The 18,548-nt window shown below is 40.4% G+C and overlaps 1 protein-coding gene across 11 annotated transcripts in view; it reads left to right on the forward strand.

Moving 5' to 3' along the window:
• RIN2 (Ras and Rab interactor 2) overlaps nt 1-18,548 on the forward strand; it is a 104,157-nt gene that overhangs the window by 25,737 nt on the left and 59,872 nt on the right. For 5 of the 11 annotated variants that reach the window (XM_073339759.2, XM_073339761.2, XM_073339758.2 and 2 more), the window contains one exon: nt 14,260-14,352. The exons of 2 other annotated variants lie outside the window; for them this stretch is intronic. In XM_073339759.2, coding sequence (XP_073195860.1) covers nt 14,296-14,352 — 57 coding nt within the window. In that variant the 5' untranslated portion in view covers nt 14,260-14,295. Of the gene's footprint in view, nt 1-14,259; nt 14,353-14,387; nt 14,642-17,402; nt 17,670-18,548 lie in introns of those variants that run through there. 4 more of the 11 variants (XM_073339763.2, XM_073339770.2, XM_073339767.2 and 1 more) reach the window with 3 other exon arrangements.

The following is an 18,548-nucleotide window of genomic DNA, read 5'->3' on the forward strand; positions in this document are numbered from 1 at the left end:
CAATTTATTTGAGCATAATCTTTCGTGAGCTACAGCTCACTTCGTCAGATGCATGCTGTAGCTCATGAAAGCTTATCCTCAAATAAATTGGTTAGTCTCTAAGGTGCCACAAGTACTCCTTTTCTTTTTGTGGATACAGACTAACACGGCTGCTACTCTGAAACCTTACATAAGACAGTTCAAGGTTAGTAGCACAATTAGAATTTACTTTTCCTTCTAGTAAATCATTACCTCAACTTCTAATGCTGTGCTGAAGTCCAGATGCACAATTAATTGTAGCAAATACACTAAGAAATTGCATGCAACAAAAACGGGTGAGTACTATAAATTACTTCTATTTTAAAATATAATTTGGAGTGACAGGTTTACTGTCTTAAATACTTCATTGGCTTTTTGTGCAAGCTGTTTCGTGCACTGTAATTTGGGTCCCAATCCAGTGCCCGTGGAAATCGATACGAATCTTTCTGTTGACCTTAAAGGCATTGGATTTGGCCTCTAATGCATTAGCTACTTTAAATGGAAAAATCTTTCACTTTCTTAATCTCCAGAATTTAGTGAAAAGTAATCACTAAAAATATCCTCCAGGATGTTTTCATCATAATAAATTTGCAGAACGGAAAAAAATTAAATACTAATTATTTTGCATTTACATAATAGATACTATAATTCTAAAATAAAATGATCTATTAAACAGAACTGATATATCTAGAATAGCAGACTAGTAAAAACTATAAACTGCTCCAGTATTATAATTTGACAAATAACATTTGATAATTATGAACTTGAATGCAATTATATTTAATAGTCTTAAAAATACTGAAATGGCAAAAAGATGCATGTTTTCTTTTCACTGAAATACTACAGAGCATCTAAGCAGCTTTTTCAAATTACCTTGGTATCTTGTGTGTGTGTGTGCTGAAAATATCAAGGTGGCATTTCTGAGCACTAAAAAGTCAGGAGATACAAAGTTAGGGTTGCTTATTTAACTCTGTCCTGCATAAGAGTAGTATCTTTTACTGCACGCTACTTAATGTAAACAAACAGAATCCTGAAAGTCAATCATATACAGAATTTGGAATTTTCAAAACCATTTGCTATTGGCCTAACACTGGGATCGGAATTGTCTTAATTGAGAACCAGCCAACAGCCATTACCGAGGACCTCTGAAAATTCCTGTCTAAGTGCGGCGTGAATGAGGCAAGAGCTCCATTTCAGCAAAAACCCTACAAGTCTTTGAGAAAACACTGTAAAATAGGAATACCTGCTTCACAGGGGAGCTGGAGGACTAGTTCATTTGTGTTTGTAAAACTGTTTGTAGGCTGGATGGAAGGAGCTCTAGAAATGCAAATTATTATTGTTTGGGCTAACCAGATTGGTGGGAACCATGACAGGTCTTCTGCTTATGAATAAGGCTAAGATTTAGTCATCGGTATTTTTAGTAAACGTCACGGACAGGTCATGGGAAATAAATAAAAATTAACGGTCCGTGAACGGTCCATGACTTTTACTATATAAATAGCCCTGATGACAAAACTTAGCAGCTCCTGGGGCCCCGGATGCTGCTGCTCTGGGGGGCCCCGGATGCTGCTGCTGTGGGAGTCCCGGGGCTGACTGCCCCCAGCCACCCCTTCTCTGAGGCCCTGGGCCCACTGCTCAGGTGCTTCTTAGGGCTGCCCCTGGGACTGCTGCTACAGTGCTCCCCAGGGGCCAGCTGCTTGGGCAGCTCTGGGATCAGCTGCATCAGCCATTGCAGCTGCGAAAGTCACGGAGGTCGCAGAAAGTCATAGAATCCGTGACTTCCGTGACTGAATTGCTGGCTTATTTATGACCTAAGGCCTGGCTTGCTGCACTCAGCTCCTCTCAGTGTGGTCTGCGTATCACAGTTACAGTGTAGCAGGATGGATTTAAGAGTGAGAGCAGTATCCAAATATAAGGAGTGCTTTTAGTCATCACTTTGATTGAGTTGAACCACTGGGTTCCTGACATGAGGGCAAAAAAGACATGAATATAAGAAAATAGTTAAGTGTTTTCAGGCTAATTAGACAGTGCATGGCAATTTTAGATCAAGATTTTCAAAAGAAAGTAGCAATTTGCAAGGGCTTAAATTTTTGAAGTTTCAACCTCAGTCAGACATCTTAAAATGGCCTTATTTTTTCATGTGGTGGGTGCCCTGGACTTTCTGAAAATCAGGCCACGTTTTGAGATGTCTCAGGTTGGGCACCTAGAAACTGAGGCACCAAAAATCACTAGCTATTTCTTAGAATCTTGACCTTTATGCTTGAGTAACATACTGGCCATTCCTGCTCTCAAAATTAATAGAATGGATTACTTACAGAGCATGCCTTCAGCACAGTATTGAATCTCCCCTTTCTTCAGACAAATATGCCGTGGCCATTGGATGGCAAACACTTGTGTAAGGACACTGCTTCTGCTCTGTGGACGTATGCTTCATTTCACCTCTATTCTCTGGTCCCTGATTTTACTAGGTTGCCGTTGTTGCCATTTTGTGGTCAGTCTAGGGACAACAGGAAACTGACTCTTTGGAGGCTTAGACAAAAAATGCCACTTCGTTGTAATCTGAGGACGTCTGTGTCAGTTCTGGCAAGTTACTTAAAAACTTGGTTTAAAGATTGGTTTAAAAATATAATCATCCATAGGTTTTATACTTTATAGGTTACTTACTATATTGAGTAGATTTTATTTATGTTCTCTATTCTCAGTCCCTTGGAGTTCATGTGTGTATATGTGTACAATATAGGATATAGGAAATTACTGTTGAGTGTGTGTGTATTGCTGAATTTAATGTTGGGTAAGCAATTATATACAGGTGCATAGAGAGAGTATAGGAACTGTTAAACTGTCAGTGTTAGGATAGTATTATATAGTATAAGTATATGTAATCCCTTAAAGCTAGATTGTGGAATTACTGTGAGACCAAAGTAAGCAGTGGGTTGTAATTGCACTGCTCTAGGAACAGCTCTGGTCCCTGCTTCCTCCATGGTTTGGGAGGAGGTGGGAGAGAAGTTATCTGTGACATCACTATAGTCAATGCCCAATGCCTGCCCCAACTGCCCACCTGCCCAAGAAGGAGAGTAGTTGCCCCATGGGAGCTGCTCTTCCCCCTTCTCCCCATAGTCCGATCTGTGATGCAGGTACCCCATGCAGGGGAGTAAAGGGGCACCTTACATAGGGGCATAAGACAGTTACATAATTTGAAAGAATGAATATAATCTCTTTCTGCAGTCAGAAAACTGACGGAAGTTGGAATCCTTTTTAATATAATTCTCTTACTTTTGCTTGTGGATACAGCTGTACTAACACAATGCAACGTTTGAGTTAAGAGGTCTGTTAAAATCCTGGCACCAAAGATAGTTTTCATACTGAGGCCCTTAATTGATAGATATTCAAAGTGATACTGTGTTTGGTTGCATCAATGTGGTGCTTGAACTAGGCCTTCAGCTGACCTCCAAAAGGAAATAATTTCAAAGGGAAGAATTTAAGTTTGCCAACATCCAGATAAGGACATCGGAATTAGACAACCTAGGGCTTTGTGGATTAGAAATAAAATACAATTCTTTTGATGGGGCAATGCAGTTGCACCAAGAAAATGGGAAATAAAAGGTGTGAGGCTCATATGATGTGATTACAATCTGAAGTTTTGAGTCTGTCTTTTAATTTACCCCGAAGAGCAAATCTGATTTTTAGAAATGTTCCTTCTCATTAAAAAGAGTTTGAAAAATGTATGTAGCCTACATTTTCTTAAAGCTAGGGAGCTTTTAATATAACCCCCAGAAAAAAGATTCACTGAAAAATTGAGTGCAGCTTTGTTGCTGGGGTTGTTGTTAGCATTTTGTTAATTTAAGTTAAAAAACCCTATATTTACTCTTTATTGCTGTAACATTATTGCTGTGATGTGATATGTGGTGGCGATTCACAATGGCCTACTAGGTACATAAATAATACTTCCAGACAACTAGCATATCTTTCTGTACTGAGGTGGTGAAGAGTATATTTCAGCTACTATATCATAATCAGACACTGGATAAATGAAAGGCAAGGGGCCAGATTTTAAAATGTGTAAATGATTATAACTCCAGCAACCGCAATGGAGCTATGCCAGTTTGCACGTGCTGAGGATTGGCCTTATAGTTGGTACTAGGGTGACCAGACGTCCCGTTTTTATAGGGACAGTCCCATTTTTTGGGACTTTTTCTTTATAGGAGCCTATTACCGCCTCTCCCCCCGACCCATTTTTTCACAGTTGCTATCTGGTCACCCTAGTTGGTACTATTCTTCCATGGCAGGGAGTAACAATAATTATCTATTAATTGCAGTGCAGCAGCTCCTAGTAGCCCCAGTCATGCATCAGAGGCTCCATTATGCTAGGCACTATGCAAACATAACAACAACAACAAAAAAGACCGTCTCTATCCTGACAACTTTTAAGTAACAAAAATGGGATCTAGAGTGGGATTTTCAAAAGCACTCAGTGTTGTCTTCAGTGGTAGAAGAGTTAGGTCAGTGCTGAGCACTGCCGAAAATCCCACCCCTGATCTTTTTGAGCCAGCTGGGATAGTAGTTGAGTTTGACAGTAAAATTGTTACTTTGTAACAGAAAAAGCAATTGCAGCATCAAATGCTGCATTGCACTGACTTTTTCTCCATTGCTTCAGTTCAGAGCTTTCAGATACCTAGCTTATGGGCTGGATCTGGGCTGCTTGATGTATTTATGCATTCCCTGTAGCATATTCGATTCTGTGGAATCTGCTTATCTTTTTTTAAAGTTTCTAGCACTCATAGTGTCAAAGGAAAGCTTGTAAATATGAAATGAATGTATCTAATTCAGTTCTGTCTTCCTGAGTCTGCAGACAGCCTGAAACAAGGGCACTGCGAGGGTGTGAACTCATCAGCTTCTCCATTAATCTGATTGGGGTCTTAACTCCAAATCCAGTGCATGCACTGTACTTGCTATTGTTAACTGTTTCATCACTGGTCATTGTATCAGATGGGATTGGGAACTGGGCTGCAGTAAACCCACAGGTTCCAGGAATTGGTAGCTCCTGCAGGGAAGGGAGAAGAAAGGAGGAGAGATGCAAAGACAGAAAAGGGGAGAGAAACAGGAAGGAGGATGTGGAGGGAGAGAAACACAGGGCAAAAATGAAAATGGTCCTAAAGACGAGTTTATTTTCCCCATGAGGGATGCTAAATGAGACCTAATAAATAACAACAGTGATAACTAAAAGTACAGGACCTACTCTTCCCTGATAATGTGCTTTGGGATTACTCTGACTTTGATTATTGTTCGATTAGGTTGTGTAGCTTTCCAGGCTGGTCTGTCTAGACTCAGAAAACTAGGTAGGGCTCCTTTATCCTCTATTCTTGTGTGTAGCTTCCAGTGATGTCAGTGGGAGTTGGATGCACTGATTGAGGCATGATATGGCCCCATAAGTGTGTGAATACTAGAAAAAAAGTACTCAGTAGACTGCTCAGAGTTAATGGATTCTACAAATGTTGGAGCTTTCCTCACTGGGATTATCTACACGACCCTAACCACAGTAGGTTCTAGTGATTTTTAAATGGGCTTTGGATCAGAAGCTGTGTGGCGTTAGCAAGCTAACATTTTTCACAGGTGGGTCTCTTACTCAGGAGAATACACATTTTCTAACTAGCCAGGGTTAGGTAGGTCGACACAGGTAATATAAACTACATGTTCAGTATAATTAGATAATACTGCTTATGTGTATGTAATTTGTTAACTGAAATTATTAGAGCTTTATGCAATACTGTTGTTCTGGTGTGTCTCTGTCCCACAAAATGGGCCAAAACCTCAGCTGGTATAAAATGGCATAGCTCCATGAAGTCAGAAGCATCATTTTTCTTTCTTTGCCTATCTGTAAATTTCAAATATTATTGATGGAAATATTTTTTGCTGGTTTCTGTATGTACAATGAAGTGGATATTTACTGACCTTTATCAATAAAGATCTAATCCTTCCAAGCCTATTGATAGTCATTGTTTCCATGGCACCAAGGGAGCTTCCACTGGTCTTCATTAACACTCTTCATTGAAAAGATTATTAAATTGAACACCATTTCACAACTGCAGTGTGACAACTGCTTCATTGTTGATTGTTGTTGGAAAAGAGAACCAAAGGATTTGACTGGTTTTTGGAAGCATTTTAAATTAAAAAAAAAAAAAAATCTCTGAACTTAGTGGACTTTGCCTTTATTAATATTACATTTTTAATTTAAAAACCTCTTAACAGCCAGTTTTAGTATTTGTATCTTTCAAAAGATATGCAGATATGTTCAGATTAAGATTAAATGTGTATTTCTTAAACAACACATTTACACGGATAAATAGATTAGTTTTTTTTAACAAAGTAACTCACCACCTTTTTGTTGCATTCCTTATTAATATATTTTATATAATTAATGTGTTGCATGAATTCCTGGAACAAGACTTAAAGTAGAACATTCTAATCTGCTATTCCTCCTCCTCCTCCAACATTCCTGCATAACTAAGGGCTCCTATACGCTTAAAGTGCTACAGTAGCACAGCTGAGCCCCTGTAGTACTTCAGCGTAGACCCAACCTATGCTGATGGCAGGGATTCTCCAGTCAACATATCCATCTCCCCAAGAGTCGCTAGCTAGGTCTACAGAAGAATTCTTCCATTGGCCTAGCACAGACTACATGGGCTGTAGATTGGCTTAACTATGCTGATCAGGGGTGTGGATTTTTCAGACCCCTGACCACCATAGTTAAAACAACCACATTTTCTGGTGTAGATAAGGCCTAGACAGCACTTTGAGATTGTAGTCAGCATGGATGGTAGGGGCACCAGTCCTCTCACTTCAGGTAGAAAAATTCAAGTGAGCTGTAGCTCACGAAAACTTATGCTCAAATAAGTTGGTTAGTCTCTAAGGTGCCACAAGTCCTCCTTTTCTTTTCACTCTGCACTGAAATTAGAAATATCTGGTTTTAGGCACTGATTCAGTAAAACATTCAAGCGTGTGCTTAACTTTTATTTGCATGCCTTGGCTTTTAAACTTCTGTTTTGCAATCATTTCATAGTATGAGCAAAAATATTTTTTGGCCTGAATTCTCATTTACACTAAGAATCTCTTGACATTGCTTTAGCCATGTACAAGGGCCAGAAAGGTGGAGTGAATTATAGTTACACCTAGTTTCAGGCTTCTTTACTCTCAGGCTGCCTTTACACCTGATCTGCATGTGTAAAGTGCCTGTTTGAGTGAGGAAAAGGAGGAATTGTAGACATCCTGGGCCTGATTCTGTGCTGCGTTCCACCAATTTTATATGGCGGTAACTTCACTGAAATCAGTGGAGTTGCTCTGGGCAAAAACTGGTATGACAGCAGAATCATATTTAACTGACAATCAATTTTAAAAATATAATAAATATGCATTCATTACATATAATGTAATAAATGCTTAATTGTATATAGCATACCAACCCCAGAACAAATCAGATTATTATAACCACTCTCTTTAAAAGGCCTGACCTTTTCTTCTGGCTACTTACTACCCAACACAAAAGTAAGCCTGCAGAGATGATACTCAAATATGTGAGTAAATTGTGTTTTACCCTTTCATGAGGTTTTTTCAGAGTCTCTTTTTTTAAAAAAAAAAGATGAATGTCCATATAAATGCCTTTTAAAAAAATAAATATAAACCCTTATCTCTGTTTACTGTATAGCTTCAATATGATTTTATGGCTCTTTTCGTGACCTAAACATAAGTTTCCACACTTAATGTTTTTCTCAGTAACTTCCTGATCCAGTCAACTTACTTAGCAAAGTTTGTTTTGTTTTTAACTGTTAGTCCTGTAATCTCACCCCAGGATCTGAGAGCCAAACTGTTTTCTTTCCTTCTCATGGATTGTCACAAGGAATCCGGGTTCTGTAGGCCAAATTATGCCCCCTGTTACATCTGTGTCATATTCAGCTGAACCACGACTGGGTCTGCACGTATGTTCCTCAGGGCATGTTTGAAGACAAGGGAATTGCACAGGTGTAACTGAGGAGATGGTTTGACCAGCAGAATCTCTATTACCGAGGATGATGCTCGCACAGGGAAAATCCCAGTTTGACTTTCAGATCTCAGAGTGAGTTTATGAGGTTGGCAATTAAGAGAAGAAAACGGAGTGTTTCAAACAGAGTACATTTAATCTGGAAAGTAGAGAGATACAATAAACAGAATTGCACAATGACGTTTTTCACAGCAGAACAGCATTTTGTGTGTAACTGTAACTAATGGGAACTATCTGTGTCCGTACCTTTTGTCTACCCAGCTGGAAGGTAGCATCGGTAATCTTGCTGGTTTCGTGTTCGTGAAAGTATGCAGTGCATTAGCTGCATTGTAACTCATAGAGCTGTTGGTTCCTGAAAAACAGAGGCAGACGTTATCACTGACATCTTACCTGATTCCTGGGTGGAGATGCAAGTCCTCTAATTCCTGGATGGAATTGTTGTTGTAGAATTGTGGTAGCAATGCTATCGCTCAGCCCCCAAAGCAGCAAAATGTGTAAGCCTGGGTTTAAGTCCCGTTAAAGTGAATGGGACTTAAGCTGTTAGTGGTTAGCTGAATTGGGGCCTTAGGTCACCATAGCACTTCTGTTCTTACAACTCTCTCTGTACATCAGCATTTTAGCCAAAATTTCTCTTGCTTCATTTTAGCACTACGTTTGTTTTTTTTTAAAGTTTCATTAAAATTCATTGAGCCGTTTTTTAGGATATGGGTGTGAATATTTTTCACTAGTTAAGAAACTTTCCAAATCTTTTTTTGCACTCTGTCTCTAAGGCTATGTCTACACTGCAAATTGGTGGTGGGATTGCAGCTTGCATAGGCTCAACAGTCTAGCTAATGTGGCTAAAAATAGCACTGAAGAGGTAGTGGTGGGCTTCAGGGTCTGCTGAAAAAGCCCACCTGGAACCATGGGTACATACTTCCATTTCAAGCCAGGGCTGAAGACTGCACCTTCACTGCTATTTTTAGCCACGCTAGCTAGACTAAAGCTAGTGGGGGTATGCCTGCACGAGCTGCAAAATCATACCTTTGATTGCAGTGTGGACATACCGTAAAATAAGAGGCTTAGATTTAATGAGGGAACCTTTTTCTCTTGTTACATTTACCTGTTGATAAGAAAAGCCAGAGGGCTGTTACCTTGCTTGTGGGTTTTCAGAGTGTGGCACTAAAATATTCATTCATAGATTCCAAGGCCAGAAGGGATCACTGTGATCATGTAGTTTGACCTCCTGTATAACACAGGCCATGGAACGTCCCAAAAAATAAGACCTAGAGCAGATCTTTTAGAAAATCATCTAATTTTGATTTTAAAATTGTTATGCAGTTGTTCCAATGATTAATTACTATCTGTTGAAAACTTATGCTTTATTTCCAGAATTCATGAGACTTCTTTCCTAATCTCCTGGTTATATGGTTCCATATGTGCTGTTTTAGGAGAAAGGCAGTTGCCACTGCTAAACTGAAGGCTTTTGTTCTTTACCTACTTCAGCCTGTTTTACACCTTTATTTGAGTAAATGAGTGTGTGATCAAGTGTGGCTCAGTTCATTGTGAAATGCTAGAGTATGCATGGAGCTTACTCTGGGCAGATTAAGCTGTTTCTTTCTCTGGCAACAGGGGAGATGAAACAGGATATTTTAGAGGAGGAATGGATGTAATTTAAGTAGTCTGTGTTTTTCACAGAAACTAGGGCTTGGCTGATGTATAAAGTTGCACTTCGTGCTGGATCTTGAATAGAGAGGCATATTTGGAGCTGAAAAGTTCTGTTTTAATGTGAAGCACAAAAGGAAATATACATTATTATTTATTATTTAGAAAGATCTTCTAAAGAGGATAAGGGACTGGTGTGGAAGAGGAATTAAGAGTACTGTAATTGGTTTAGCAGAAGGTTTTTGAGTCAGATTTTGGGGGAAATGTTGAAGAGTCAACTGAGTTTGATCTTGGGTTTTCCTGTACACTTTAAGAAATCAGCTACCTTGCTGGGAATTTGTTTATTATAAAGTCTCTGAAAGCAAAGGTGATCAATTTCTTTGATTGGTTTACCGCAGTGAGGCTCTCTCTGTAGCAATTCAGTAGTTGAATCCTGAAATACATATTATAATGTAAATCAACAAAATTTGGATATTATAGGGATGAAGTAACAGCCTAATAGATAGCGCACTAGACTGGCAGTTGGGAGAGCTGGGTTCTGTTGTCAGTGCTGTCATTCACTTGCTGTGTGACCCTGGGTAAGGTAAGTCATTTCCTGCCTCTGTTTCCTCCCACCCTTTGTCTTGTCTGTTTAGACTGTAAGATCTCTGGAGTACTGTTTGTACAGTGCTGAGCACAATGGGACCGTGATCCCAGTTGAGGCCTCTGTGTTACTTTAATACAAATAATAGTAACCATAGCAGCCATGCAAACGTATACAGCCTTGAAATACCCAACAAGAAAAGGATGCAGTTTTCCAGATGCTATTTATTATTGATGCTGAATCTAACACCTGCGCTGCTAGACTTAATGGTTTATAGATCTTCACACTGTAAATGTTGCTCTTTTTCTTAGTATTTGTAACATAATATATTTGTTTTGTGTGTGTTTGAAATCTTATAACATACTTTTCATTTCTACAAGTGGCAATAGTAAAATTAATTTAAAAATAAAAATCTTGGCGTCATCTTATTTGGTAGTACCAGTGCTGTATGCAGATATACATCATGTACAGTAAAACTGAAGATTAGATTTCCTGTGAAAGGGCTATTTCTTACAAATGAAGTTATTAATGACACGGTTTTATGTGAATGTGTGGAGAGGGATGTGTAATTAAATTACATAGCTCATAAATCTCCAGTGTAAGGCTCTTGAAGTTTGTGGTGTTGCATGGGGGATGAATTTGATGCTGTCTTTTAAAGGGACATCATCAACTTGGAAATTGCATTTCTGTCTTAATTTCTTTTTACCTATACTTGTTACAGAGAACTGCCTAAGATGCCTGTAACTGAAGGAAGATAGTGAGGAAATAAATATTTGTTTTGTTTCAGTTTATGTACTTTAGGCCAAATCCTCAGCTGCTGTAAATGGGTGTAGCTCCCTTGCAGTCAGTGCCAGCAGAGGATCTGATGCTTAGTCAGTTTTGCAGTTAGTTGGTCCTCATTTGCACTTCCTGTCTAACGTGCTGCTGTGGGGATGACTGAGGTGGAACTTGCATACGTGCCCCAGATCATGCTCTTCCCCTTGATCCACCTTTCTGACAGAAGCCCATAAAACCCTTTGGAGTGAAATTGGGGTGTGTACTTGGGGCACTGGTAATGGCGCAGTTCGCCTCATAATATGAGCACATCAGCAGGAATTACCAGCCTGGGATATGATCTGTGGCCTTTTCCTAGAGCATCTAAACCCCTTTGGTATTCTTCCTGTGCTGTGGTCCCATATCTTAGATTCTCAGCTCAGTGAGCTGTTTAGAAATCTCATTGTAGAGCTTGCCACTTCTGTTCTTCCTCCCAAATTTATAGGCCCTGGTAGCCTTGGTGTCTGCCGCTAGCGAGCTGGCTACAAGTTGTGGTGCTGTCATCTTTGGGGATGTTGTCAGAAAACCAGAAAAGAGGTAGATTGCAAGAAAAGGACAGAGGGAAGGGATCTTAGTGGTTGTGGGAAGGTATTGGAGGATGAACAGCTCTTGACGGTTGTGTAGTGGTACTAGCCTGCATCCACACTACATACAGATCAAGTTAGCAGCTCTCACGAGAAGCTGACTCGAGGTCTGCACACATGGTCGTGCCAACCAGCTAGTCTTACTACAGCCAGTACACACAAGTGATGAGTCTGCATGTGTGCATAGGGGCCAAGTTAGAGAGAACACTTGAACTATATCTTGTGTTAACTCACTAGTGAAGGCAAGCCCCTGAATTGGAGGTTGGAAGAATCTCTCTCTTTACTGGGATCCCTACGCAGAGCTTGAGAGCAAGAGGAGTCCTGGGGCATTGAAGGGTGGATGGGAGAGTTGAGAACTCCCTTCTGTGCTTCATGGAGCTCCCAGACTCCTGCTTGGAGACAAAGCATGACCAAAACCTTTGGGGCTGATCTTTCCTCCAAAGCTCCTCAACACTTCTGGGATGTGTATGTGTGTGGGGGGGTGGTGGTGTTAGCATTACAGTAGCACCTAGCAGCCCCAGCTGCGACCAGAACCCTCCTGTGTGAGATGATGAAGTGGGTTTTAGCCCACAAAAGCTTATGCCCAAATAAATGTGTTAGTCTCTAAGGTGCCACAAGTACTCCTCGTTGTTTTTGCTGATACAGACTAACACGGCTACCACTCTGAAACCTGTACATGAACATAGGAAACTCTTTGGGGGCAGTCTCTTACTATCTAAATGGAGAAGAGGGTGGGAGAAGGGAAGAGGTTTTATTCCCATTTTACAGATAGGGAACTGAGGCACAGAGAGATTATTGTGGCACAGAGAGGCACAGAGAGATTGAGGCACTCTCTGTACTGAGGCACAGAGAGATTGAGCTAGCATGCTAAAAACAGAAGTGTAGCCATGGTGGCACAAGTGGTGGGAGAGGACAACTGCCCCATCCAAGACACTAGGCGCATAGTAGGGCAGCTAGCCTCTCCCAGTATTCATGCTGCTGTGGCTATACTTCAAGCTACCGTGCTAAAAATAGATCAGAGCTAACATGGGTATGTCTCCTTCCGCTGGAATTTACACCTCCACTTCGAAGTGTAAAAGTACCCTGGTAAACCAGTGGAGTTTGTGTTCAGTTTGGTTAAAGGTACAGAATTCCAGATTCGTATCTGAACCTCTGCAGTCTGCAAAATCAGATTGAAAGTCTCTTGAAAACAGGCTTGTTCATGAGTTTCCCAGCCCTTCTACTTTTCTTTCTAGACGCACCTTGTAAGTGAAAAACGGTCACCTTTTCTAATGTTCTGCACTTTCAGAGTAGCTCCAGTAATGGGCACAGGTTCAGAGTAGGGCGAATGGTAAGCTTCCTGCTACATGCTAAAATGAAAGAAAATCTTCCGTTTTATCTCTCTCCTCTTCTAGCTCATAGTTTTACCTCTCATTCTTTTGTAGGTCTTTTCTTTTGCTTCTGCACTCTTTTCCGTCACCCGTTTATTATTTTTTTTTAAACTCCTCCTTCGTCCTTGACCTTGGTCTTTGCCCTTTTTGGGTCCTTCTAATAATGCCAATAAAGGAAAGCAAGAGTGTCTGTTGTTTTGGTTTTTTTCAAGCAGACATTTTTGGCTCAGCTGCTACTTTCACTCAGACTTAAACTGCAGCTATTCGATGCACTCAGTTTTTCACTGAGTGCATCAAAATAATCCAAACAAGCGTCATGTTTTCTGTGGTACATTTTGCACATCCAAGATTTGGTGCAATAATTAGGTGAAAACTCCAACATAATAAACTAATGTAATTTAATGAAGGGGTGGGCTGGGGGAGGAGAACGAGTTTTTAACTTACAGTGAAAAATGATGACTCACGACTGCAGATTTTGGCCTTTGTTTACTATGTTTGCAGGAAATACAAACTTGAGTCAATTGAGACGTTTTTTAAACATTGCTAATCAGCTAAATATATTTGTGGATACATGCATATAGTATAGATATGTTTGTGCAATCATTATATTCTTCTGGATAGTGAATCACATTTTATTCAGCTATGGAAAAAAGTGATATCTTTGTAATTGCACCCCCCATATACATTTCGCTGATGCAAGGGTCAGAAAGGTTAATGATTACTTCACCGTCTTAAAGTAGGATATTTTCCCCCCTCTTACATTTACAGTAACTTGTTTTCTGTCCCTTGCTGGTGATATTTTTTTTCTCTGATCAGCTACATTAAAGCTGTAATCTTTGGGAGCAGATTGTGGTGACATCTAACATTTGTTCTATTTGTACTTCAGACTGAGGTCAAGCAAACAAACAAAGCAATCATTATGTTTTAGCATTCTTCTTTAATGAGTGCATTAAAATCCTCTCAGAGAGCATTACAGGATCAGTTGTGAAGGGGAAGGGGGGGAAAACGGAACTCCTAGTAGCTGTCTTTTGAAGCAGTGCAATTTATAGGAAATAATAGACAAAAAGGATATGTAAGGGCTTTGGTGGGAAATCAATGGCACTATGTTGTTGACGGAAAAAGATCTTGGCAGCACTGTTGTTGTGACTGTTCCTGTGGCTTAGAAAGGAATTTCCTACAGACTGGACTAACCATTAAAAATGTCTCTACTTTTAGGAGTTCAAGACGTTCAGTGGAGTCTTCCCAGGGTAGATGTCGTCTGTGACAATGGAAGCCCGTTGTCTGGAAAAGAGAGGAAGTTTCTTTAAGGTAAAAGGAAGATCTGATTTACTTCAATAATTAGGAAGACACATTTGCTTTGAAAAGTATGGCTGTTTATAATCTCACTACCAGCTGCAGAGAACCTTGGTCCTTTTACAAAGCTATGCTGCGAGAACTTGCCTTAGCACAGTTGGAAGTTTATCCTGTCTTCCAGCAGTTGAGGATTTTGTAATTGAACGGACAAATACAAACACAAAGCACATGGCTTTATGTGAAACTGATGCTGCAGAATATGCCAAACAGCCATTGATATGTAGAGAGCTTTATTTGTAAATTGGTAAGCATCTTACTATGTGTCTCTTTTTACAAGTTTTGAGGTCTGATTTAAAGTCCAGTCCTTTCATTTGTATGTTTTTGCTATATACTGTATATAACGATACATTCTGTGTAAAGGTTTCTCGTGGCTTTTCCTGCAGCTGCTACTGACAATATACATCTCTCACACACACACCCCCAAACACCCCCCCCCCACATGTTCGTATAGTTAGTTCGTACAGCAGGTATTGCTGTCGTTAAAGTTGCAAGACAACCTTGACTTTTTTCATTCTAACTCCTGATTTTGCTTTGTTCATAATTTTTCTGAAAAAATTCTCCCTTTGGTTGAATCTTTCTGTGCTTAGTTTCAGTCCATAGATTATTTTATGAAAACTCGTAGAAAAACTCTTTAATGGTTTTTGAGTTATCTGAGCATGAAAAAATGTATTATTTTTCTACTTTAAGCAGATATTTAAGACTTTTTTTAATGTACTGATAAACTCAAATGCCTGGACTTTTAAAATTCTGGATTTCATACATGGCTAGTCCTCAGTGAGGAATAGCTGTGTTCATTCTCAAAAAGAAAACGAGTACTTGTGGCACCTTAGAGACTAACCAATTTATTTGAGCATGAGCTTTCGTGAGCTACAGCTCACTTCATGGTTCATTCTGAGACCATATTTTAAAACACCCAGTTAAAAGTGACCTGAAAAAGTGGGGTTCATGCATTTACTGTTAAATAATGTACTAAGTTTAAACTACATGCTCACCTGCAACACTATGGAATAATTGTATAATACCACAGTCCTACAATCAGGATTTTTCTTTCTTCCACTCCTCTGAGTTATATATTTGTAAATAAAAACAAGGAAATTAAATGCAACAGCCATTTTTCATGTGACATTAAGACAGCAAATTTCAACACAACAGTCACAAAATTGGAACAGTTAAAATTCTCACAGCAACATTAATTTACCCCCATGATGCACAAAGATATAAGAAGATCTAGTGGCTGGAAGTTGAACTTAGACAAACTCAGACTAGAAATAAGGAGGAAATTTTTAACAGTGAGAATAATTAATTGTTGGAACAATTTGCCAAGGGTTGTGGTGGATTCTCCGTCACTGGCAATTTTAAAATCAGTACTGGATTATTACTAAAATAGATGCTGTAGTCCAAACGGAAACTATTTCAGGGAATTATGGCCTCTGTATTATACACAAGGTCAGACTAAATTATCACAATTGTTCCTTCTGGCCGTGGAATCTATGAATATGTTTTTATTACTACTGTAGTTGGTATGGTAAAAGTATACTTAATGTGCAGAGCATGCCCCAAGTTAGTTAACTCACTGTTGCACCAGCAATGTATTGCTGGAGTGCATTTCATTTTATATGAATATTTTCATTTTATTTAAGAAATCCTTTTTCCCCCCTGAAGATAAGGATATAATGAAAGCTTTTACACAGAAGGTGGTTGCATGCTGACATAAAAATCATTCGTTTGTGATGTGGAAAATGTATTTGACTCCTGGGGGGGGTGTGTGTGTGTGTGTATGTCTGAGGTTTTGATGATACTTGCCCTTTTGCATATTATCCTCCTGTACATTACAGTGAAAACGGTGTTACAATATACAGTGACACTCTGATTCTTAGGATACTGTTTTTAGCTGTCATGGTGGCATACAGGTCCTGATATCCTGTGTTCCAATAAAAAGGGCCAATGAACCCCTCCATTCTACACTGCAGAATAGAGCTAAAGTGTAAGAATTGCATGAAATGGGCCAGGAGGACATTTATAGAAGAGTGGAAAAGAACCAACAGCCTGGCACACTGTCTGAACCGCTGACACCTGTTGTGGGTTCTGTGGATTTGGAGGGGAGATCTAACTGCTCAGAGCTGGGTGACAGTGTGCAGCCCCGGCTGTACGCATCATAGTCTCCTCAGAATCCCACTGAATACATCTTGGAAGTGCCTGAATTCCTCAACAGCATTAACTTCAGATACAGTGTTTTTTACCCCCACTAAGCTAATTATGAGCATCAGCTTGGGGAAGGTACACCCTGTGGATTCCCCAAACCAATGGGCCAGAGCTTTCCACAGATCCTTAGGCTCCCCATGAACAAAAAGTCTACTGCGCCCACTCTCCCTCCACCGCCAATCCCACCCTTTGTGCACAGCTACAAATTCTTACCACCCCAGGGCGCATGTGTCAGGAACTGTCCTGCTGAGTTTTTGACCTAGCTGAGTTTTTGACCTTTTCTGTTCTCCCTTTTCATTGCCGAGTCAACCCAAGTGATTAGAACCTGGGTAGCTCAGCCTGGGTGTGAGCAGCCACGCTGCAAAGCCATACCCCATTTACTGCATCTACACTGGCGCTATGCTTCCCCATGTGTGTTGCTAGGATGCTGTGCACGCCAACTGCTCAGATTCTTTCCCAGTGATTTGTGGGAGAACTTGTTTGTCATTTTGGGCACATGGTAGGGAATTGTGGGAAGGAACTGGAGGACACTGAGTGGTTTAGCCTGCATTCTTAGTGCGAAGTAGGTGGATTACCCACCCAAATGAAAGCAACACTTGGGTTTTGGCTAATGGCTCAGATGAGCCAGCTGGCTTGGACTGAAAGTCCCACTAAACTTGGGAGAGAGGATTTTGTGTGGATGGGAGAGGAATTGCGGCAACACCTGCTTAGAAGCCTGAGTTAACTCTGCAGTGAAGAGGTATGCACAGAGTGACTCTCCACTAGGACTATCTGTAATTCTGCCCCAGCTCTACCGACAGCATAAACAGTAGTTCAGACCAGACACAGGCATTTCTGTTTCATTCTGCTCCCAGACCAGTCTGCGCTACACCTTACACTGTTGGTAACACCACTGCTGAAAAAAGGACAGTTTTCCCTAATGTAGACAGGGCCTGTAAGTAGCGACTGAAATGCTAGGAGGGCTGGTTGGTGCTGAATTAATGTTTGGATTGTTTTTGTCTCAGAATATTGGCATACTACTGCAAACTTGGCTACTTGACACTGAAGAGCTGGATCTTTCAGAAATAATGGTATTGACTCTCTTCTCCTGGCATTGCTGCTACCATACATAAAAAGCTAAAACGTAATAGATGCCTGAGTCTTAGTTGCCCAGCCTTCCCCATCTGTTCTAGTCACACCCAGCAGGTTACATTCCAGACATTTCACAGCTGTGACCCTTCCCACACCAAGGCTGAAAACATCTCTTGCTGTCTGAATCTGAATCCCTCCCAGGAAACTACCGTAATGCCTTGTCTACAGAAGAGACATTTGGTATGCCTAGCATGCCAGCAACACTGCACGTGCCCATGAACCTCCGTGCTCCCAGTGGTGCAGAGACAAACACAGCAGTTTGGATTAGACTTGCTTCCAGCAAAGCTAACCATGGTGTGCCTCTCACCAGTGTCCGTATGAATGGGGATAGCTGATATAATAGCTCCACTGTAAACAGTCTTCCCAGAAGGCATTCTGAAATTTCCCAAAAGCCACTGCTTCAGGGAACTGTGCGCTATATGTATGCTGGAAAGTGGAGGTTGTCCAGAATAGTGCAGTGGGACATATGGGTATGGCAGGTCAGACACAACCTACTCACTGTCTGTCCTGCAAGATGGCATAGGATCAGAACTACTACAGCGGAGAAGTTAAAGCTTCTATAGGCATTTCGTAGCTAGTATGTCGGGTTTGAATTGTAATGCTATAGCCTGGGGTTTAAAAAGAAAAAAACCTAAAGGAGTTAGGTGCCCATCTTCCTCTGAATTTCAAAGGGATTTGGACACCTTAAGTTCCTTGTAAAATCCCAGCCATATTCATTTTAAAATATATATTTATCTATCCAACTGTTTTAAAACCAAAGTGTAATTCTTCCTTTTAAGTCCTTAGCTGGCAGTGGATGTGCCTAGACTCCCCAGAAC

The sequence above is a fragment of the Lepidochelys kempii genome, chromosome 3, assembly GCF_965140285.1.
Source record: "Lepidochelys kempii isolate rLepKem1 chromosome 3, rLepKem1.hap1, whole genome shotgun sequence".
NCBI classification, from domain to species: Eukaryota; Metazoa; Chordata; order Testudines; family Cheloniidae; genus Lepidochelys; species Lepidochelys kempii.